This window comes from Charadrius vociferus, unplaced genomic scaffold (assembly GCF_000708025.1).
Source record: "Charadrius vociferus isolate BGI_N301 unplaced genomic scaffold, ASM70802v2 scaffold14, whole genome shotgun sequence".
In the NCBI taxonomy this organism is placed as follows: domain Eukaryota; kingdom Metazoa; phylum Chordata; class Aves; order Charadriiformes; family Charadriidae; genus Charadrius; species Charadrius vociferus.
The window spans coordinates 5,230,126-5,253,945 of NW_009648876.1; the positions used below are offsets into that span (position 1 = coordinate 5,230,126).

Sequence of the window (23,820 nt, forward strand, 5' to 3'; positions counted from 1 at the left end):
TCTCAACCATCTTCCCATCGTTCCCGCATTTCAGCATTTGGCACAGAACAGGTATTTACACCCATAAAGTCTGTCTCCCTGATCCTACTTATTTCCCCACTGTGCTATACAGAACAGAGCAGTGTCAACTCACAGACCTCGGTGCATCCAGCCCAAACATTTCTGACTAGTTTCCTTGTGGCAGCATACAAACATTTTCTTTCTGTTACGGAAGACCTTAATGCTCCTCTGCTGTTGGGTAAAATGATAGGACAAATCTTAAGTGAAGAAAATTAGCTTTATTTATGTAAATTAGAAAAATGAATTGTTAGAACTTTGGTCAAATGGTTAATTCTGTACAATTTACAATTATATTTATATACAAAACTTATAATAAAATACAGTACATCACACTTTTCCTGAGTCACGGTCTGTTTCTCAGTTCTGTAAATCTTTTTTTTTCCTTCTTTCTTTTAAAGTAATTAGATTCCAGAAGGAAAGACTATCCTCAGTTTCATAGTGTTTGGTTTAGATAATACTGGTATTAAGAAAGAAGTCAATACCCTATATGTAGAAAATACTTTATAGCCGTTGCAATTTTGATAGTTATTTTTCTATATTAAAATATGTTCCTTGATAAAAATGTTAATTAAATACTCCGTATCATGAGTCTGCTGCACTTTATTTGACACAAGACAAGCTGACTTCAAATATGTCCATCTCTCATTGCAGAGATACTTAAATTTAGGTGAGTTACATGTATATATAACCGATCACTTAAAGATCAGGAAAGATACATCCAGATAGAGCAGATGTCTGAATCGAGGCACAGTATATTAAAATTGCTATCCCATCCTGGACAAGATACGTAAGCTTCAATTGCCTGGCGAACACAATACAAAATTAACACAAGCGTACGTCCTGAAAAGTGAGACTCTGCCAAGCAGCAGGGCGCCAAGCCTGCAAATTGACATATGCATAAGAGTCCCACTGCGTAAAGCGCTACGGAGCCCTCGGTGAAGAAGCATTGTAGAGCTGTATTTAACAGCGTTTGTTAAATCTCGGCCAGCTCAAGAAGTTATTAGGATTAAAGCTATCAATATTACCTTTATTGACTTGAATTTTTTGAGATCAACAATAATCTATTGTAAGGCTTACAAGGATATTTAAGCTGTTTACGTAATGATGCAGTGTGTTAAATAAGTAATTAGGATAGATTACAACCCGCAAGTAAATTTATGTCCCAGTTAAATCCAAAAACCCAATAAAGGTAACTTATTTTTGACAAACATTGATTTAAGACAAAATTAACTTTACTTAATGGCTAAGTGTGGGCTGCTCCTAAATATACGGTAAAGTTCGCTGTACTTTTTTAATCTAGGCATGTGCATTTTTGGTATTTTAGTCCAAAATAATCCAAAAATACAGATTAGCTGACCTCTGATAGATTTATTCACAGTGTTTAGAGATGTTTAAGAAGTCTCACACTAACAGAAAGTTATCTAGAGATTTGCTTTCTCTTAAAAACTTCCTGTAATACTTCAGTGCAAACTGAAATATATGAGATCAACTTGTAGTGACCCTACTCTGATTAGAAATTAAAAGGGACAGTTTTTGCTGTTGATATCAAAGTGCATAAACTGACAATATGAGACTTTAAAGAAAATTAGTCTTTAGCTGAATGCTTGAACTTTTCCCAGGATTCTTTGCGTGTTTAGCGGTCTTCACTTTGATGCTTTCTTGATTGCCTTTCACAGCTGACTCAAGCCTGGCTTTCATAGTTGGAGAGGAAGCCATTAGTTTTTTAAAAACTGATGAGTACTGTGGACCAATCTGCATCAGATTTTGCAAAGCAAACTCATGTAGATTTTTTGCCGAGTTTGTAGCAGAAACCAGGGCATTTTCATCCAAAAGAAAGGAAATAAGGATGGGAAGAAGGCAGGCCACCAAATGAGCACCTATAAACATTGAAAACAAAACTTAAACATACACTTTTTAAAAACAGCTTCAAATTCTAACTAGACATATTTCTCTAAGTTAACATTTAGCACAAACTATAAGGCTGCAAATGTTATTTGAACTGTACAGTAAAAAGAACCAACGTTCTTGTTCGCAATTTTTTTAGCAATTATTATTCCGGACTGGATTCCCAGTGGTCGTTTTGTTTTAATTTGCTATGTATGGCAACTTTCAGCATGTCTAATGCTTTGGATACCAGTAATGGAAGTAACTCACGGTGCTCTTCCTCAGCAGCGGCCGTAAGAGCTGTAACCACCTTTATTCCCTCCTGAATGACTTGAAGTTCAGCAGCATTTTCAGGTTTTGCTTTTTCTGTTTCCTGCAGTTTTCCCACAATGGACGGTGCTAAAGAATGAATATAAGGATATGACACAGTTTTGTTTGGATGCTGAAAGATGGAGTGCAGCAGCTGGTAGCACTTATACTGTACCTAAAGGAAAAATCAAATTTGCAGTTACAAAGTGTAATACTTAAAAATACCTGTCAGAGTGCTTTAAAACTCGCAGCTTGTCAGATAAAATTTTAGGGAGGGAGAAAAATGTGCCTCACAGATTGAAAATTCACCAGGTTGCAGGCTGCTAATGGATAATACTTTATAGAAGCATTATAACTTGCATTATTAACATAAACTAGAACATGCTTCCTGTTTCTTTCCACCGAGTCCTACATCTTCCTACACTTTTGAGTTAAGGAAAAAATACTATTTTTGTGTGAAGATTATGTCTTAGTACTGTTTTGAAAATATACTCTCTTTTGCAAAACCACAGCTGACTAAAGATAGGTGCTTAAAATGTAAGCATTACCTCTGTCAAACTGTAGGCGCAGTATTTAAAAGCATGAAATGGTGCGGCAGCTTGTATGTCATTGGGAGTCAATAGGACTGAAACTGTCAAGTTCCTACCTAACTTCTGAAAGGCTCAGATGCCTAAACGTTTGCATAAAACTAGCAAATGCATACTACCATTTTCTTGCAGTCATATTTGGCATTCCCAGTTTCCAGCTTATCGGTGGAAACCAATGTTTATAATACTAGAAATGTGTTAATATATAAAATACTTTCTTATGGCTATTTCTCAAGTAAAGGTAATTTTGTTTAATTTTTTGTTACTACATGAATATATACAGAGAAGACACAAGAAAACCAGTTTACAGTGAATTCTCACAGTCATACATGAAATCTAATGTATGTTATGTTCAGAGTTGGATTTTCAGAGTAAGGAAGTCCAAACTCCTCGAAAAGCCATTTGTATTTGCAACGATAATAAATACAATATTTTTTGCCTAATGCATTGTTTTTTTAGATGAGGAATGGTAATGGATGAACTGTGGAACTACAATCTAAAGCAGCTACGTAAAAATATTTATACTAGGCTGGAACAAAGCATTCATCTAGTTCAATATGCTGTCTCTAGCAGTGGCCAGGAGCTGATGCTTACGGGACTGTAAAAGTTATGTAGCAGTACTTGCTTTAGCTCCCAAAGACCCACAACTGAGGGATTTCCTATGCAAAAGATAATATCTGTGTGTTGAAGATAAAATAAACAAATAAAATGAAACAGGTGACTGAAAAACTACACCACTGTATCATGTACTTATCAATGTATAAAGCCCTGAATCTGACGCAATAAAAAACCCCCGTAGCAATACAGAACTGTATACAGAGTAAAAAATGATAAAATGCACTGCTGGACACGTTCTTGCTAACTTGTTCAAACTGTACTTTAACATACAACAGATATGAGGAAAGAATTAACTGGAATCAACACACAGGACAAGTGAAACAACTGAACAGAAAATAAGCTAAAATCAATTTAATATGATACTGATATTCTTAACACTTCACCAATACTTACAAGAGGATCTTTTGAGTCAAGTGATATTTTAAACTTCTCAATACAACGCTTTTGAAGGCACTCTACGGTAGTAACTTCTGGACTGGTAGACATAACAAATACTGTAATAGCAGTAAGCAGGCTAACTTCATCAAGTTCTTGGAGAAGGCCATCTACTATCAATAAAGTAAGCAGTCTGTTAGATTTGCATTAAAGAGTAATTCTATGAATTCAAGTGTTACAAAGAGGCGGAATAGAAACATCAATGTCTACATTTCTTTAGGAATCTCTTTTGTCAAATACGTGACTTACTCTGATGCACTGATGGATTTTTACTGTAATAAAAGCCAAGGCCAAAATGGGAATTCAGGGGTGGTTATATGCCTATTTAGTAAGAACAGCATACTCCTATTCCATTTTTCCTCTGTATAAAGTACAATAAGTATCTTTGAAGAACTGCTATGGCATATTAGGGTACAATGTATTTTGAAAATAATATAAAATTTGCATTAAGAACATATATTCTTTTGGTGTGACTTAAAAAAACTGCACTATAAACAAAAGTTCCAACAAAATTACAACTTAGAGATTATATGTAAGGAATGAGAAAAGTACTACAAACTTGGGAAGCTGAAGAAGCAGCACAAAGAAAACTAACTTTAAGACAAAAATATTTTTCCTGGAACTACTGTTTTAATACCCTTTGCTTCAAAACACACACTAATTCTTAGTGGAGAACCTGCGTGCAGTACAGCTGTCTCTCATGCTCAACTGTACGCTGAAGCCATAACTCCTGTTTATTCCATTGTACAATGTAACTACATAATACAGAGGTCAGCCTGCAATCCCACATTTATACCTTTACAGATGACTTCTCATATGAACTGTAAGGACAAGACTGCACTATAGCTTCAACGGTACTTGGCAGCCAACTAATTCCCCAGTGACTAAGATATTAGTCTTTTTTTAAGACGTGCGTGAATTTATTTTAAATAAAACCAACCGACCTTTCACTCAAGCATTTTTTGTTTTGTTTTTTTTAAACACACAAACCCAAAATTTGTGCTTACCTTGATCCCAACAGTCAAGCACTGTGACCAAAGCACTGCGCAGAAGATCAGTCCAAGCAGTCCGACTCTTCTCTGCTCGAGCCATCGGAGAAGACAAGAGTCCTTTAAGAGCTTGTAAAGATGCAGCAACCGTCAAAGGTAACTGACCGTCTTGCAATTTCACAGCAGTTTCTTTAAGTACTCCAATAATTAGGTACAAAATAGTAGGAAGAACTGAAACACTTCCTGTAAAACAAAGCAAAATAATTTCACAGAAGTTAAAAAAATTCTGGTATCTTTTACATTAAAAAAAAATAATCTTGTTTTTATTTGTAACTTATCTTTTTGAATCACCTATGTGAATGGAGGCTCTGGTAATTTGAAGAAATATTTGAAATGTGAAATGACTTGCTATAGCAGTCAGACTGCTTAAGTGAAGTTAAACCTTTTCCTGTTTTAAATTAGCGCTGTATATCTTTTCCTTGATGATTTTATTATATGAGTGGGGAATTATGTCACGGTCAGAGAAAAGCGAGAGAAGCTATGGAAGCATACAAAGTACCAAATAGTAGAAAACAAATTATGAGCATCTAAGCATATTTTGCAACGCAGACAATACAATGAAGGAAATTAACAGATGGTAATTTCAAAACCTGTAAAAGGAAACACTGATGTGTAGTTAGCCAAGGATGCCATTGCTCCAAGAAATCACTAAAGTCAAGAATTTAGTAAGATTAATAAAAAGAGGATCTCAGATTAAAAAAAAGTACGAAAATTTCCTAGAATTATAATAAAAACACTAACAAATATTTTGGAAAAGAGGAGACCTAAGGAGAGAAGCAGATTATCCCACAGCCTACCTAACAAATCTTCATCTCTCCCTGAGAATCTGAAGTTTACCAGTCAGAATAAAAGATTATTAAAAAAAAAAAAATCACAGGAATAAACATAGCAGTTTTGCATATTCTAATTGAATCTAATAGTAAAACAGAATTCTGCACATATTGCAGACAATCCAGAAACCTGCATACTTATGTGTTGCTCCTGTCTTAAGTTCTGATTTAGCAAAGCACAGAGTTAAGCACATGGGTCAATATGCTCATGTGCTTCCCTAATCAGCAAAATGCTATGTTTTTAAGATTTTAATATACTGATGTTCATAAGAGACCTGCTGAATTATGAGGGTCTCTGACATATGCATAAGTATTTTCTGAACCTGAGGACATCTACCTTTGATTTTTCAAGTCAAGTCTCTGAAAATTGACTGCTGGAATTCAGTAGGAAATGCAGTTCATAAGTATCATCTATTTGAAAAGTTTATTATGCATACATATCATGACAGGTGCCTGAAGTAAGAGACACAGTAGTCACAGGACTATAACTTCAGTTACCTATTAAAGGGGAAAAAAATGATGCAACTCCACATAGGAATTCTTTTCTCTGATTATACGAGTTGACTTTTGGAGATGCTTCCTTATTCAACTGACTGTATACGCAAGCTTAAGCGCCTCAGTTTAGTCACCTGACTTAAATGCTTCTCTAGCATTTAAGTTCTCTAATGTAAACATCTGGTCTGGTCTGATCCTATGAGATGTTTGTGGAATAACTTGAACAGCTAAAGACAGAAAGAACTACAGGGAGACAAGAAAAATCACAGATTATTTTTCATACAAGATAGTTGCCCCCAGATCTAAGTGATGCTATGTTTGTTTCCTTTTGCTTTGAACTGATAAATAATCAGTGGCAGACGGAAAAGAGAAATCGTATCCTCATCCTACAACGACAGCAAGAATGGCCTACTATTCCTTTTGGAGTATGCTGTCCCCCAATGGAGGATCTTGCAATGGAGAGCAAATTAAGAAACAAGAAGACGTTTCCAGGGCTGGTAAGTGCAAAAATTTGCATAAGGTGTAATGCAAATACCTAAGGTGGGAACAGAGGAGTAGGGCAGAAATGGTTTATAGGTGTGGCTGTAACAGTACTGAAAGATTGTACATACGAGTATGATACTGGGGAGGGGGGCGACAGGACCATCCTAAAGACCAGAGTGAATCCAAAATGAATCATGAGTAAAAGTCAACAATCTGAGAAATCAACCTTAACTCCTTACCGTGGTTTCCTGATGTTCAAGTGATGGCTTCTAGTGAAAGGTAACATGATACATTTCCCTTTTAAATTTAATTTATGCCTGCATTACAAATTCCAGACTAGACAATTCAAGTACAATAGAATCATGTAGCTACTGTACACTTCCCTGTACAAAATAAATCTATTCATTGCACTGCTACATGTGGGAGGAAAAGAAAAACTACTCCTTTAATTGCTTCAGTTTTGTAACTTGTTTTGCAATCTGACAGTCAAAAACATAATTAGAAAAGGAAACTGTCACAAGCGAATCAACAAAACTTGCTGCCAGATTTAACCAGCTGAGAAAATTGGGTAATAACAAGGGGGCTCCGAACAGCCCAATATTCTTTCATTAATCTTTCCTTGTGATGAAACAGCGTACCTTCAGGAGAGCAGATTGCAGGAACATCAGAGAGAATAACTAATGCTGCTGCTACCAGTCGACTTCCATCTTCTGACAATAACAGATGTTTTCCAGATTGAACTGAAGGGCTACAAGTTAATTTAGGGTTGAGCTGGGGAAGCTGTCTGACAAGAATACAAACACATAACTCCAGCGTTGCAAAGACTAATGATTTCCCAGGCACCAGTCCTCCTGTATCTTTGCCTTCTCCAAATTCTGGTAACGTTTCCTTTTCTGCAGCACCATCATCCACTAAAACAAAAAGAAGAAATATGGCAGAAATCTGCAGGCTGTACCTTGTTTCCAAGAAGTTTACTTCCTAAGACTGTTTCATCACCAAGTGATAATCTTGATATAAATATATGTGCATGCGTATGTATTCAAAGTTCTACTGGCAAACATCCATTCTTCTGAATAAGCAAACTACGCACTGATTGTCAAAAGGCAAAAGTGCGTGCAATAGATTTAGACATACAACTTGCTGAGGCACCGTGCCAATGTTGTCACCTGATATAAGTGTTTTGTTTCTTCTCCCAGTATTTTTCTTTTAAAAAGAACTTTAGGAAGTTACAATCATAGTAACTAGTGGAGTCTGTCTTGTAACAGCTGTGTGTGCTGAATCTTTCTGTTGCTCTACTGCAGCTGATCCCAGCTTTTCACTAAGGCTCCTCCCTCCCTGACTCCTCACAAGACTATCTATGCCAACTGCAGTTTCTCCAGTTTTCCTCCTCACTTCATGCCCTCTAGTCACCACCAAAACTACCTGCTTTCTATCATCCCACCCCAATTTCTTATGTTAGGCACCTGGACTGACTTAAGCAGGATTAGTCACCAACTGTGCAACACTTCAACTAAGATGCATCTTGGAATACCACCTTCAAGAAAACAGTTTTCCAAGAAAGCATTGCTTTAACCCTGACCTGATAATACGTGTTCAACATCTCATACATTACTGTACCTTCTGCACTTCTCCGCTTTTCCTTCACGTGTTCCTGAGCTGCAAAAAGAATCAGCCGAACCACTTCAAGGGCAGCAAGCTGAATATCAGGTGATTCTCTGGTCAGTATCAATCGATGCAAAACATTCAGCAGCTCTACCCCCAACTCCTACAGTAAGAAAAATGTTTAATATATCCTCATTTTAATGCAAGAATTTTTGAAAATTGTTAATACTTGTTAAAGCCTACAGTATTACTCTTACTAATCTCAGTAAGGAACACAGTACAATCACAGGAGTTGGCACTTTCTTCAACATCTAGCTCCTAGCTACCAGCAGCAGAAGTCCTGCTCAATTCTCCCAACAAAACAGTAATCACGGTAATTTAGAGATTAGGCACTTAAAACTATTAAAAGAATCAAGTAATTTTTATCTTATGGCTTTTAAAGTCTTGAAGGTGTAGATACTACATTGTACCCCTCCTACAGTATATGTATTTCCTTGGAGAGAGCACCAATAGTAAGCAGAAGGTAGGCATGTCCCCAGGCTTTATCACTTCTGTTGTTAGACAATTGCATGGCACACAGCAAAGAACAAAGCCTAATTTAAAGAAAAAAAGGAATTTTGAAGTCACTACTTCTTTTAGGATCACCGATGTGTTGCGTTTTTTCTGGTTTTGCCTTTTTTTTTTTTTAAATGCCACTGCTTTTCTCCAGTTTCGTTTCATCATCTTCAATATTTACAACAGAATTAATTGAACTTCCCTTTGACAGAGAGAGTAAGAGAACTTTTTTTTCCTGGAATTCTGCCTTTACATGGCTCTCATCCTACTCATCTAATTACTCCTTCCTGACGAAATGTTCTCAAATTCTCTGCCCCTCACCGTCTTCTCACAGGTTCCATGTTGTGCTCTTATCCTCTCCTCCCTCTACAGTTTTGGATTTTGGTAAAGCATGTAATTCACCTACTACTTATGTGTTGAAGATTCCTGGATATACAATAGAGAGTAGAGATACTGTTCAAACTAAAATTATGCCTTAATTGTGGGGGGCTTTTGACCATTGAGACATTACCTGATCACCACCTATTTTAGACCTTGGCCATGGAATATCGAAGAGTGCCTGTAGGGCACGTAAGCAGGCAATAATATTCTCCATTGCTGCATCTGATCGAGGAGAGCAGAGAAATTCCACACTAATTCCTGTAACCATCAGAAGAAAAAACCCATATTTGCTTGAAATTTCAAGAAGTAATTTTGTCAGTTACTAAGTAACCTAACAGTAGGTTGAGAAGACACAGAAATAGCATTTGCATTTTATATTAAGTGAATTAATCTCCTATTGCTAATATCTTGGGGCAAGAACTCTTATTTCCCTCAAAACAATGAAAGAAGTTCAGCTTCTGGACAATATAAGACACAATTATAACTCGCTATGAATATAAAAAAATAGAGCAATTTGTGTAAAACACTGAACTCTGGTCCAATGAATAGAAAGAAAATTCATAATAAGTATATAGCAGAATATTTGCCTAATCACACTGATCTATGTAACAGAAGGAAATGATGGAGAAAGTAACAATAGTTCAGAAACTCAAAGGTTGAGGCTTTATCTTCCCATTTTACAACAATGCTAAAGATTGCAGTTACCACAACTGGATCACCAGCAGTAAGTAAATTACATGAAGTTTAAGCTTGCAAATCCTAGACCAGATAAAAGCAATCACATTTTTCTGAGCTTTCAGGACTCTTCAGATGACATTTGGTTACAGCGGCAGTGGACAAGGGAAAAATCAACTGATGTCATCTACCTGGACTTGTGCAAAGCGTTTGACACTGTCCCACACAATATACTGGTCTCTAAATTGAAGAGACATGGATTCGACAAATGGACCACTCAGTGGATAAAGAACTGGCTGGACAATCGCACTCAAAGAATTGCGGTCAATGGCTCAATGTCAAAGTAGAGAGCAGTGATGAGTGGCGTTCCTCAGGGGTCGGTACTGGGACCTGTACTCTTCAACATCTTTGTTGGCGACATGGACAGTGGGGTCGAGTGCACCCTCAGCAAGTTTGCCGATGATACCAAGATGTTTGGCGAGGTAGACACGCTGGAGGGGAGGGATGCCATCCAGAGGGACCTGGACAGGCTGGAGAGGTGGGCCCAAGCCAACCTCACGCAGTTCAACAAGGCCAAGTGCAAGGTCCTACATCTGGGTCAGGGCAATCCCAAGCACAAATACAGGCTCAGTGGGGAATGGCTGGAGAGCAGCCCTGAGGAGAAGGACCTGGGTGTGCTGATTTACGAGAAGTTCAACATGATCCAGCAATGTGCAATTGCAGCCCAGAAGGCCAACCAGATCCTGGGCTGCACCAAAAGAAGTATGGCCAGCAGATCAAGGGAGGTGATCCTGCCCCTCTACTCCACTCTCGTGAGAGAGTTGTGGCTGTTCAGCCTGGAGAAGAGAAGGCTCCGGGGAGATTTTATTGTGGCCTTCCAGTACCTAAAGGGGTCCTACAGGAGAGCTGGGGAAGGACTTTTTACAAGGGCATGTAGTGGTAGGATGAGGGGGAATGGCTTCAAACTGGAAGAGGGCAGGTTTAGATTAAACATTAGGAAAAAAATTTTTACTTTGAGGGTGGTAAGGCACTGGAACATGTTGCCCAGAGAGGTTGTTGAGGCCCCATCCCTGGAGGTGTTCAAGACCAGGCTGGATGGGGCTTTCAGTAACATGGTGGTTGCCGAAAGATGGATTCAAAAGAAGCCATATGTATCTGGGTCATACAAACCCATTCCAAAAAGGGATTACAAAAGAGAGACCAAAAAAAAAAAGAACAACCAGAAATGCCTAATTATGTAAATTTAGAGAACTGGGACTGAATTCAAGTGCCCGATTAGCCTCTGCAGTAGCAGAGGCTTAAAGACAGCTTTATGTGAACTTAAGGAAACACTATTTTACTGTGAGGGTGATCACTGGCATAGGTTGCCCAGCGATGTTGTGGAGTCACCCTCCTTGGAGATATTCAAAAGCTGTCTGGACATGGTCCTGGGCAACTGGCTTTAGGTGGCCCTGCCTGAGCAAGTGATGTTGGAAAAGATGACCTCAACCAGTCTCTTCCAGCCTACACACTATTCTGTGATGTAAAACTGTACTTCAGTGATGCTAAACCATACACTCTGTAATTGTAGTGCTACAACCAAGATAAAATTCACCCTTGAACTTGCATGTTATGAGCAGAGCAGTAAGCTCTTGCTTAGGTCTTGTTCAGCTCACACAGAGTGTTTTTTCTACCAGATTTGGGAGAATGCTCTACAATTTTCTCACTAGGACTTAAAATTCTTCTGACTATATTTTTCTAAGAGATGCAATATTCAACGATGCTGTTAAATGTGAATAATTAAATATTTGTTTGCTATCAGTTTTATCTATTAAAAATTACATTTTGGGTTACAACATCTAGACAGATTATGCACTCACTAACCCAAGATAAGATGAAATCTGTCAGTATTCACATCCTCGGGAGATTTCACCAAAGGCCTGGTAGAAGAATCTTGACACATTGTCGTTGGGGTCACAGGTCTGGAGAGATTATTAATTCCTTCATCTGGATCAACAACGATGAAACCTGTGCTAGTAAGCCATAATGCTGTAGCATAAAGTATCAGTGCCCAGGAGTTGTAGTAATGAGGTCTGGCATTTTCAATTGTCTCTGCTGTATAAAATGTACCACCTACAAGAAGAGAAGTTACAGTTTTAAGGATGCCATTTATTTTCAACTACCTTGTTTTCTCATTCTTATAAAAAAGGATTCTTCTTTTTATTGAAATTATATTTACCGTATTTTATGTATGACTATTATTTTTAAATGCACAATATTAAAATTCAGGCTAATGAGAGCACTTCACTTAGATTTATTTGGATAGAATCCAATACAATTACATTTTTCTTCTTTCAACCATAAAATTACCCAACAAACAAGAATACCAAACAAACCTTTGTTCTCAAAAGCAGTGTTTATCTTCAGATAGGTACACAAGTATGCATATTCTCTATACAATTTAATCTTACTGTGATCTTAACACATGTCAGCTAGGACACTAATGATATGTACTTACAAGTGACCTATGAAAATACAATTGATTTGCCTTCTTACCTTCAGCAGGTAGTTGTGATGCATATTCTGAAGGCAAAGTTAAGAGAGCAAAATCCTGAAGCGCAGCAAGCCAGAGTTTGCTTAGTGTTCCAAGGTCTGCCTGTACTAAGTCCAGAAGTCCACTGGCTGAAGCTGTTACATCTCTGTAGCTTTCTTCTGCAGAGTTTTCAATTTTTAAACAGTGATTGTGTGCATCACTTTGATTTTTCTGCTTTTCAACTGCAACTATGTAAACCTGTTTATATATTTGGAGACAGATTTACAAATATTAACACTTGGAAAACTACTGCGTTCATTAGCATGACTGCCTGTTGAACGGGCACGAGGTTTCCTAGAATATATTCCTTCTTCAAGTCCAGTAGGCATGGGCGAACAAGCACTTATTTTCTAAACCTTCTGAATCCACTCCCCCAGCTACTCTTGATGCAAGAGTCCCAATAAAGGGAAACCTACTAAAATTCCTAAACATAGCTGCAGTTAACTTCCCTGCTCTTAAAAATCAATATACTACTTGTCCAGCTTCAGCTTCCAACCATCAAACCCTGTTATAGTTGTAGCTACAAGATTGAAGAATTTATTATCAAATAACATACCTATAATCATGATCTTGAAACCACAGTCAAATAATTCCTAAATCTACTTTTAACTGAAATGACATACTACATTTGCAACCAACTTCTCAAAACTATATATTACTCTGTGTTAGCAGTAAAGAACGAACAGTACAGTCCTGCATCCTTTGCAGACTTTGGGTGTAACCATCAATAGGTTAACTTCAATGCGAGAAGGTTCAATTTCCCTAGATGCCCCTCTAGTTATCGAAAAAGATAAGCCTGAGAATGTTTCAGGCCAGCAGCCCTCCCCAAAATGTCCCTGGAGAAAAGCTCTTAACTTTAAAGGAGGCATAGGAGACCTTTCAACCAATCTAAAGTTAGCTTTTGTGAGTATCCATCTCCTGCAATTATAATTTCTGTATCTTTTTCAAGATTGCTAGCTGTAGTGGGTTGACCCAGGCCAGCAGCTAAGTGCCCACCAAGCTCCTCTTTCACTCCTCCCTGCAATAGGATTGGGGAATTCTTTCAAATTCTGGAAACAAGAACTGGGTAAAATTCTAAGTGAGAAGGAACTGTCTAGGGCTTAAGTCAAATATTCATAAATTACAGGTCACCAAAGCTTATCCCCAGCTTACTGTCATAGTTTCAAGATCCAGTGGAAAGTTATACAGAGTTTGCTTTGAAGACTTCTAGTGATCTTAATTATAGACTGGAACAATCTACAGGTCTTCACTTTTTACAGCTGAGCCTCACATCTAGTCCGAATTTTGTCTCAGCTTCTGGTTATTGTTATATGCCATTAAAAACCTTTTGTCCATATAGTAATTCTAAATTGATCACAGCATCTTGTCTTTTCTTGAATAGATGAAATAGACTGATCTACTTAGGTATCTCGGTGTAAGCATGTTTTCAAGATTTTTATTCCCGCTTGCTAGCTTTACTCCAATGGCTTTCCTATTTTGCCAATATCCTTTCCCAAGTACGGACAACAGAGGTTGGTATATTTGTCTATAAATGTTCACATAAAAGCTACCTATTGCCTGCTTTCTGCTTCAAAATAGCTCCCTGCTTATAGACAGAAATATCATATTAACTACATAACATGCTCATATTTAGCTGGTTATCAACTGTCAGCATCTAAGGTCATTATCAGTGCTTTCTAAAAAACATCTTCTAGAGATGACGAACATTGTTCACATTTTTGATTTTTAAATATCTAACCTTGCATTTACATGTATTAAAACAGGCATTCACACGAGCTGACTTTAAGGCAGTTAGCCAATGTAGTACTGAATTGACATTGTTAACTTATAAGAACTACCTGTAAGAAATTAAATGCCAACAGGTGTCATTTTACTCATTGTCTATTTAAAATGGTACATTCAGTGGGCCATCACCATAGCCATTTATACCATGCCAATTTAAAATGAATATTGAAATATTAGAACATGTTAAGAAATTCATATTTCTTAAGTACTAGACATATTTCTTAATGTATAGTATAATACAGACCGTTTAACTAGTAGTGCTTTTGTCAAGTTTACGAAGTTCATGTACTGTTTAGAAGTACCAAAGCAAAGCAAAGGACTAGCAAATTGTGTTTAAAGCAGCACCAAAGAAATTTCTGAAGCCATTCTGTCCAAAGGGTTCCAACCCACCTACCAGATATCAAGACTACCATCACAGAGCTGTTACACTAACCTCTGCCCAAGCCTTAAGCACAGCCAGCATCTCCATAGTTGAGGTGCTTTCGTTATATTGTTGACTTTGTGCTTCTTTCCCAGCCTGCACTTTGACCAAAGAGGACACGAGCAACTGGTGAACCCTTCGAAGATCATTAAGATCACTTACTACACCACTTGCTATCCAGGCGCTGCACACCTAGTGTGGTAAAACAGAACGAGTGAGAAACAAGAGTCAAACACCACTGGATACTCTTTTTTCCATCTGTAAAATTACGAAAGCCAGATTTAATTTCTACTGAGACACAGTTACTCTCAGATAATAATCAATGTTAAATGTTGTTACAGTTCAGTATACAGAGGTAAGGAAAGCCCAAAACATTTGAAGGATGTCATAAATAACAGCCAAAATTATCAACTGCTACAAAGTTTCTCAAAAGATTTTCAAGTGTATAAAATCTTTGGGTTGTTACAATATAGAGGTAACATGGGCGACATTATTTTGTGTGCATTGAGGATTTGAGGCCAGAAGATTTATTTCCTTTTTCTTGTGTGGGGTATCAAGTAAAAAGAAAATTTCAGAGGTCTATTACCTAAAACTTCTGACTTTCAACACTTGCCTGACATGCTTTTGCTGTGACATCAGGAGGAGTTTCAGGAGCAAAGGCAGGCCTAAGTGCTGCTCCAACCTAAAAAGAAGTTAATACATTTAATACATAGTGAGCAATTAACTAAATAATTGCTTTTCACGAGCAGGCTTTGTTGCAGTTTTCCTTTATAAAACATAGTTTCTTTTTCATTTTTCCACAGACTGTTTCAGTGAGGTGAAAAAGCAGGGACAGAGTTGCAGTCATACTTCTGTTGTTTTGTTTTGCTTAAACTGAAGACATGGTTCTCTGAGAGGGGTCTTCACAGATGATTCTATTTTTTGCACAGTCTAAAACTGAAACAGAAACCTCTTCCTTCCTGAGCTCTTGACTTGATGAGTAGCCCTCAAAAGAAAAAACAATGTTCCAAATCATGAAAGACTTGCAAGACACCTAATGAGTGACATTTCCTCACTCAGAAATAATACAGATTTAAGGAAACCAAGAGCTGAAGCTGGTCAACTCTGCAAAGTGAAAGAAGGGGACAGCACAAACCCCATTTGCCTAATAAAGAACACACAAACAGATACTTACCAGGATGCAGAGATTTCACCTGTTCTCATTGTTGAAAGCTATTTCACTAAAGGTAATGAAAATTTCCCTTGCTGCTGTAGCTGATATCCAAAAACTCAGACTTAAGTCTAATGCTCTTTGGGGTGAAAGTACGAATTGTAGTACAAGTACTACAAATACAAGTTTGTGAAAAGTGAAAAGGAGTTGTTTTTAATGACAATTAATGACAGTTTCTTAAGTTGGAAGAAAGCTCAGACTTCACTTAAGGAACTTCTGAACAAAGTTTCAGGAAACCATTACTTAGGTCTGGAAAATCTCTATCCATTTATTTCTGGTTATTGTTCCAGAAAAAAAATGACAAGACTAGATATTTAACTGCTTCACATCTCTTCAACTTCTCTGAAACAGCTGATGAAAAGATCTATGCACAGTATTAGCAGAAACATTTCTAAAGTAGTGAAGGTTAAAAGGAGAGTTGTTAGCTCTACTTGTGACCTTCTTGATGGTTTTGGACAGCAAGGACAGATAGCATATTTTTTTCCCTTGGTAGTTCCAGACTAGATGAAGGCACTTCTACTTTCCCACAAAGAAGTGCCAGTAGAATAGAATTCTAACAGCAAAAGCAGGATCAAAGTGGTTCAGGATATTTTCAGTGTCAGGATCTCTCCATTTCTATAGGAGACAGTGATCCGACTTACTCAATACCTGCTAGAAATTGAGGAATGGGAGCCAGATGAGGCTTAACACAGCTGCCTGTCATATTTAATACAAGTGCAGTCTGGAATGCAAAATGATCAGGACATCCTTTCTGTAAGTCTCAAACAAGAGTTAACTGAAATAGTTCTTGTGAATATAATCCATGCTTTTACCTCCTCTAGATTATTTATTGATCAAGATCTTCTAGTGTGATCTCTGGTGTGCAAAGACTGCTTACTTATAAGCAGAGTTTTAAGTGATAGTTGTTCCTAATATTTCTTGCAAGACTTCCACACTTTCAAACCCATGGTTTCCAACAAACACCCCCAATGTTCTAGTTTCTTTTTGCTGTATTCAAATAGGGAAGAGGGAAAAATGCTGAAACTTGAAAAGCTTTGGGGCTAAAACATTATATGCCAACTGAAAAGATGCTTTCTAAGTCCGAAGAAATTAATAGTAGTTTCTGTAACAAACTAACTGAAACCTGACACTGGCACTATGCACTGCAAATAGCAAATTTCTTTTAGCAATTAACTGTATCTCTAAACCTTTCTAAGCCATTAGCAATGGTGCTTACATTGGCTTGATATTGCTCCAGAATTACATGACCTGGAAACTCCGGTTCTGGAACAGCTGCAAATTTCCGAACAACAATTAGCAATGTTTGAAGCCCAGAAAGACGAAGTTGATCACTGTGATCTGTGGCAGCCATAAAAGCCATGCGGATCAAGTCAGCTAAATGCAATACCAAAAAGTCATCTGAAGAGAAAACAGAAATTAACAAAGAAAATAGTTTTATTAAATTTAGATTTAGACACAATATATTTTATAAGACTGCTCCCAACATTTTCAAAGTGTGTATTTTACATATTACCTTACCACATATCAAGGATTCACTTAAGGCAGCTTACACATACAACAATCTTACTTGGACATCTTGTGTTAGCTGATCTAGGCTTCTTTCCATTTGAATGCAAAAAAAGAAAAGTACTTAGAATAAAGCATAAACATCTTTATGTAAGAGGCAGATTTTCTAAAAAAGAGTTTTGAGGAGAAGACCACCACATAAACATAGAGAAGTACTGAAAATTGGGACTGCATTTCTACTGGTAATTATGCAAATTATGGAAAGAAAAAAAGCAGAGTTTTTTAGTCATACTCCCAGATACCAAACTGTGATGTTGTAGGCTGGTGCCAGCTATCACTTCTGATTGCCAATGCTTATGCAGAAACAATGGCATCCTACGCACATGCCATGGTACTATAACCAGGAAAGTGAGTGTAAATATTGCAGTGATATGCCAATATTTTGGCAAATAAAAATTGCTCTACACCTTAATAAATATAACCTTCTAATTAGAGTAATTAAAGGTTTCAACGATTACAAACAACAAATTTATGATGAATTTCATTAAGATGCAAACAGCTAACATTTATTTTAAGCATACTTTGCATTCTGTGAAATTCTTTCAGTGCTTAACACATACCTCTTGAATCACGTTGTTTTCTTTCCTGAGCCAAAGTTATGTCAAAATGTGCACTGCCTGCATTCTCACACTGGCTTATAATTTTACAAACACATTCTGCAGCAAAAACTCTGGTAGGCCATCGTGGATTACTGAAAGGATGGAACCTCTCATCGCTGTCAGACGTTAATACAGATGCATCATCCACTTTGGCAGTTTCCTCTTCTTGAGTGGTATCTACTGAAGCTACTGTATTGAAATCTGAAAATATTGAAAAAAGAAGAAATCATAGAATCATAGGATTGTCTAGGTTGGAAGAGACCCTTGGGATCATCAAGTCCAACCGTCTACCCTACTCTACAAAGTTCTCCCCTACAGCATATCCCCCAACACCACATCTAAACGTAATATTCTTTCACAGTGTAACTGAAAACTACAGAAGGACTCATCAGAAAATCTCTTTAAAGTCTATCTCTAGCCTCCAACTCACTATCACTCCCTTCAACCCTGGTGTCTTAAAGAAAATGCTAGAATTAAAAATAAAATGTAACAAAACTGTCTGCATTTGGTTGATATTACTTGCCGGAGACAAGATCAATACCACAAAAGTAAATGAAGATCAGCAGTGAAAAAAGTGAACGAAAAACCACTCTTTTAAAATAACACGTTAGCAGCTAGTATTTTCCCAAATCAAAAAATCTAAATCCAAAAGTTTTCCTCTTGCACTGCAGATAATTTCCCTCCCCCAATAATCAGCACAGTAATTCATTTTATATGCTCAAGGGTTTAATTATGATATAGTAGGTCTGCATCATTCCTATTACTAAGAGAAGAGGTCTGAATATTTTTCTTGTGGGTACTTGCACAGGACCCACAAGGTCAAATGTATTCTGCATTTCCATTTCTGATATGGAAATAAGTTAACATTAAGTTAACGTGTGCTGGTTTTGGCTGGGGTAGAGTTAATTTTCTTCATGGTGGCTAGTATGGGGCTATGTTTTGGATTTGTGCTGAAAACAGAGTTGATAACACAGGAATGTTTTAGTTACTGCTGGGCAGCGCTTGCACAGAGTAGGGCCCTTTTCTGCTCCTCACGCCGCCCGCCAGCGAGTAGGCTGGGAGGGCACGAAAAGTTGTGAGGAGACACAGCTGGGACAGCTCACCCCAAATGACCAAAGGGATATTCCATACCATGGGACGTCATGCTCAGTACGTAAAGCTGGGGAAGAAGAAGGAATGGGAGGACATGTTTGGAGTGATGGTGTTTGCCTTCCCAAGTAACCATTATGCGTGATGGAGCCCTGCTTGTGTGTGTGGCTTTTGCTTTACTTATTAAACTGTCTTTGTCTCAACCCACGAGTTTTCTCACTTGTACTCTTCCTAGTCTCTCCCCTATCCCAAACAGGAGGTGGGGAGGAGTGAGCAAGTGGCTGTGTGGTGCTTGCCAGCTGGGGTTAAATCATGACAATTACCAATCAACAAGAATATGAACAGGCAAGAAATAATAAAATGTTTACAAAAAACTTGTTTAATAGGGAAAAGGCAATCAGAAGGGAGAAAGCCATATTCCTTCTGAAAGAACTAAGTTAAAGGGTCCAACCTTTCAGTATGTAGGACGATGATACATTTAATAAATGTCAAACATGCAACAAATAAGAGTACTTTCCCTCAGTGACACACTGTACTGCTGCAGGCCTTATTTTCATTGTGTTCTCAAATACAGTGTATTAGGACTTACCAGCTGAGGCTGCAAGAACATCTTTACAAAGCTTCAGCCAAAAAGAGAGCTTTTCAACTGCCATTGAAGTAAGCATATGAGTCAGAGTCTCTTTGATATCTTGGCACAATCTTTGATCCAATTCTTTGTCCAGCAAGCCCAGCAATGCCCCCTCCAGGCCTATTTCTCTGATGTTAACATCTGCTAAGAACAAAGTCTGTGAGCTGAATGCCGTACATCACAAAACTGCAGTAATGACCACAAAAACCCCACTGAAGGTTGCACTGACTGTCTTGCAAACAACAGGTATCTAGCCCTGAAATACTTTTGAAATAATAGTATTAATTGCTTTAATACCATGTCCAAATAATCTGAGTACAAAACAACTTTTGAACTTTCACAGAAACATACTAAAAACACGAAGAAAGTTATGCCAGGAGAAAAAAGAAAAGAATCCTAACTCTGAATTTCACAGCATTACCATCACCATAGCATCTGCACTCCTGAAAAAAATTATCTTTGGCCACCTGATTCTTCACACTGACTCATAAGATAATTCTAGAACAACATTTTAATTTGAAAGGGATGTTAAAATTTTTCTCCAAAGCAGCTAAAAAACAGACACAAGAAAATAATTTGTTAAATGAATATGACCAATTTTCATTTGCTCAATATTACCGATTTTAAAAAGCAGCATTATTGCAAAATGGCTATAGTCTATCTTTTCTGAAAATTTGCAAATGAACTTGAACTGAAATCCAAAGTGAAATCATTTATTACCACCGTCCCGTCACAGGAAAGCCCATAGAGGATGAACTAGTGATCATTCTCAGGCCTTTTGGCAAAAAAACCAAACCTTTTGGAAGTTAAAAATTCTAGGGGCCCCAGCTGATTGTTACTAAACTAGTTCTCCAAAGAGATCAACAGAAACTTTCAACTTTGTACAGCTTCCCTCAATGACGGATTTTTAATTTAAGAAGAGATTTATGTGGGAAAATAAAATTATGAATATGCATGTAACATGCAGGACTATGAAGCAGTAACTACAACAGCTACTGGCTAGATAGGCTTCGGTTTCTCTGGAACTCCGCTTGCATTTTCTCAATTTAGTGACCCTGGCTATCTACAGTATATGAAAAGCAATAGTATCTTAATTTTATCCCCAAGAAAGGGTTTGGATGCTTCCATAGTTTGGTTCTATATAGAGAACTGAAGCAGAAAACCTTTTTGAGTTAAAGATTTCAGAACATAGCAAAGTTTTCATACCCATAGTAGAGTGTGTTTAAAATTCATTATCGATGTGTCATGCCCTTTGATCTCAAAACTTCAATACATTACCTGGTGTAAAATCTTCTCTGCTCTCTTTAACTAATGCAACAGCATATTCTGATACCTCAGCAGCTTCTCTTTGCACAAGCTGACGTAAGCAAGCTACCACTGCACGTCTCAATAGTAAGTATGAGCTACAGAGATTCACCTGAAACATGCAAGAAGAAACAGTAAGATGGCTAACAAACCTTTATAGTAATACCTCAATAAGGTCATTATTTTCTGAACAACTGCAGTTATGACAAATCTGCAAAGTCAGTAAGCATGTAATTGATGCTATTTTTGCTCAGTTTGGGGTTTTTTTAACCCCCAAATGAAAGGTTTTGCAACTCCTGTAGTCAATTTTAACATATCAGTACTTTCAAAATTTTCTCTCCAAAAGGTAACTCATAAGACTGGTTTGGGGTCGGATCGAGGTCCCACCAATATTGGTAGAAAGACCCCCATTAACTTCAATGACAGCTGAATTGTGGTCTCAATGAACAATTAATACTATTCTTTGCCTACAGGGTATAAATAATGGGCTTGAAAGCTCAGTGCAAGAGACAATTACTCAAATCATCTTCAGATATAACTAGAGAAATGCCAGTGTAACCAAGGGTGAGACAGTCAACCAGGCTTTAGTTAATCTGAACTCCATGCGTGAAGGGAAGTTTATAAAAAAGAGCAAAGAGAACACTGCTGCAATTTGATCTTAAAAAATATTATATACTCAGATTACATTAAATTACTTTTTATAGAAGGTGAGAGGAAGGGTGAGAGTTACTGGTGAATGTATCACATTGAGACAAGTCAGCTCTCCTGAGCAGTTTCTAGCAAAAAAGTTTATAGCATCGCCATATTTTAACACCACCAAGCCAGTGTTTGGTTTTTATACTGAAAAATACACGATAACAGATTCGTTATTACAGGAACAAGGAAAAGCACTTTAAAAACCCAAGACATAGCCTCAAGGGTTTTTTTTGTTTGTTTGGGGTTTTTTTTTGTTAGAGTGGAGCTTTCTGATTTTTATTTGCTTGCTTTCAATTTAAAGAACATTCTGAAGAGAATCCTAAATATACAGTGAACCAGCTGTATGGCCAGGCAAGATGGCTACACCAATATTTATGCAGCTGCTTTTAAATTAAGTGTAGGCTATCATAAAAAAAAAAGATTGTGTACCCTTAGCTGTAACCATCCTTAAAATAGACAGAGCTGAACGTCTGCTGCAGGGAAACCTTGCAGTAAGGTCATGCTCCTCATTTGTCAGCAACAGGTCAATATATGTTAGTCAAAATGACTAATATATATTAGTTAACATACAGTTAAAAAGAATAACTTAAGGATAAAAAGAGTAAGTGATACACAATTTCAGCCTTGTCACATTAACGGAACTAAGCTTCGTCTTCTGCGTTTCTATGCATGCACATGAATCTACAATACTCAGAATTACATATTTAATACAAAGATACACTCTCTGCATAATTCTTCTAAAAGAAAAGAAACCTGACTCAGTAAGTATGTCTGCAAGATACTTTAACTGAAACTTTAAAAAGCAAGCAAGGCTTTTAATGCAACATTTATGCAAGCAGGCTACACACTCTACTGCAAGTTGGACATGCATAAATTGCGTGCTCGTTTTTAATAGGGAAAAAACAGGAGGATCCAATTGAGGCTACTGAATAACGCAAGATGCACATTTTTCATCTCTCTCATTCTCCCACATTCTAAGCAGGGCACAGGACAAAGCAGACACAAAATGCAAGCATCACATACAAACTTAAATGAATAAACAGTTCCCTTTCTGTGCTTAACATGTTAAAACCAAGATTATGCCTCACTAAGCACAAAATGAAATGTATGTCTGCCACCTGCAGAAAGTTAGGAAGGGTCTGGTTAGGAAGACATATGTCATTTGACATGCTAAAAGAAATTACATTAAAATGGTTAAACGCAAAAGATAAAAGATGAAATAAAAAACACCACTGCAAACTGCAAAAGTTTAGGATTAACAAGGCACAGGGACCTACCAACACAGAATTATCCAACAAGATTTCCTGCACAAAAACAAATGACAAACCAGTCATGACAAAACCAAAATATAGATATCACAGTGATACCAACCACACATGGAGACCATTACATGTAAATTCAGCATACGTTAAAATTCAGAATCTTATCTCAAACATACCAAAACCCTAATTTGCTTAGTTCATTTATATTGTATTTGATGTTGAACACACTTAAATTGCAAGCCAGCTGCCCCTAAAATTAGTACTTAAAGAGTACCAAGACAACAGCGTAGCATAGTTATTGACATTGTCTACTTATTGTGTTCCAAAATATCTTCAGTGTCTTGCAGCCGAAAACTGGTGTTCACTATATCATAAGCTCACACAGATAAGCTCGTTAGAAGTCTGTGCTCACATAAGTTAGCTTTAGAGCTAATGTTAGACGAGATTAAAAGCATATGATTTCTATTCTGCTGGAGCCAAGAATTTAACTGACAGGATAAGCATGACACTGTTAGATGCAAAACCCCGTGAAAAAAGATCCAATGGGCAAACAAGGAGTACTTTCAGAAGCTGAAGAAGGGAAGCTAGATAAGGACAGGCACATTTACAGAATTTAAAAACAAACAAACAAATGAAAAACACGCCAGTGAAGCTGTGCATCCATTGCCCAAGTCATGTTTTGTTAGTGCTAGCATAGTCACAAACTGAGCCGCCTAAGTACTTC

The 23,820-nt window shown here is 37.3% G+C and overlaps 1 protein-coding gene across 3 annotated transcripts in view; it reads right to left on the minus strand.

Moving 5' to 3' along the window:
• Nucleotides 1-1,357: 1,357 nt before the first annotated feature.
• Nucleotides 1,358-23,820, minus strand: part of HEATR5A (HEAT repeat containing 5A) — a 55,894-nt gene continuing 33,431 nt past the window's right edge. Inside the window, exons 21-37 of one of the 3 annotated variants that reach the window (XM_009886940.1) lie at nucleotides 21,107-21,250; nucleotide 20,235; nucleotides 19,795-19,974; nucleotides 18,078-18,317; nucleotides 17,168-17,349; nucleotides 15,355-15,423; nucleotides 14,754-14,933; nucleotides 12,499-12,733; nucleotides 11,827-12,075; nucleotides 9,419-9,546; nucleotides 8,368-8,515; nucleotides 7,389-7,661; nucleotides 4,913-5,125; nucleotides 4,570-4,584; nucleotides 3,852-4,003; nucleotides 2,215-2,428; nucleotides 1,358-1,937 (exon numbers count right to left, since the gene is read on the minus strand). In XM_009886940.1, the coding sequence (XP_009885242.1) occupies nucleotides 1,636-1,937; nucleotides 2,215-2,428; nucleotides 3,852-4,003; nucleotides 4,570-4,584; nucleotides 4,913-5,125; nucleotides 7,389-7,661; nucleotides 8,368-8,515; nucleotides 9,419-9,546; nucleotides 11,827-12,075; nucleotides 12,499-12,733; nucleotides 14,754-14,933; nucleotides 15,355-15,423; nucleotides 17,168-17,349; nucleotides 18,078-18,317; nucleotides 19,795-19,974; nucleotide 20,235; nucleotides 21,107-21,250 (2,925 nt within the window). In that variant the 3' untranslated portion in view covers nucleotides 1,358-1,635. Of the gene's footprint in view, nucleotides 1,938-2,214; nucleotides 2,429-3,851; nucleotides 4,007-4,569; nucleotides 4,585-4,900; nucleotides 5,126-7,388; nucleotides 7,662-8,367; nucleotides 8,516-9,418; nucleotides 9,547-11,826; nucleotides 12,076-12,498; nucleotides 12,734-14,753; nucleotides 14,934-15,354; nucleotides 15,424-17,167; nucleotides 17,350-18,077; nucleotides 18,318-19,794; nucleotides 19,978-20,234; nucleotides 20,236-21,106; nucleotides 21,251-23,820 lie in introns of all 3 variants that reach the window. The other 2 variants (XM_009886942.1, XM_009886941.1) reach the window with 2 other exon arrangements.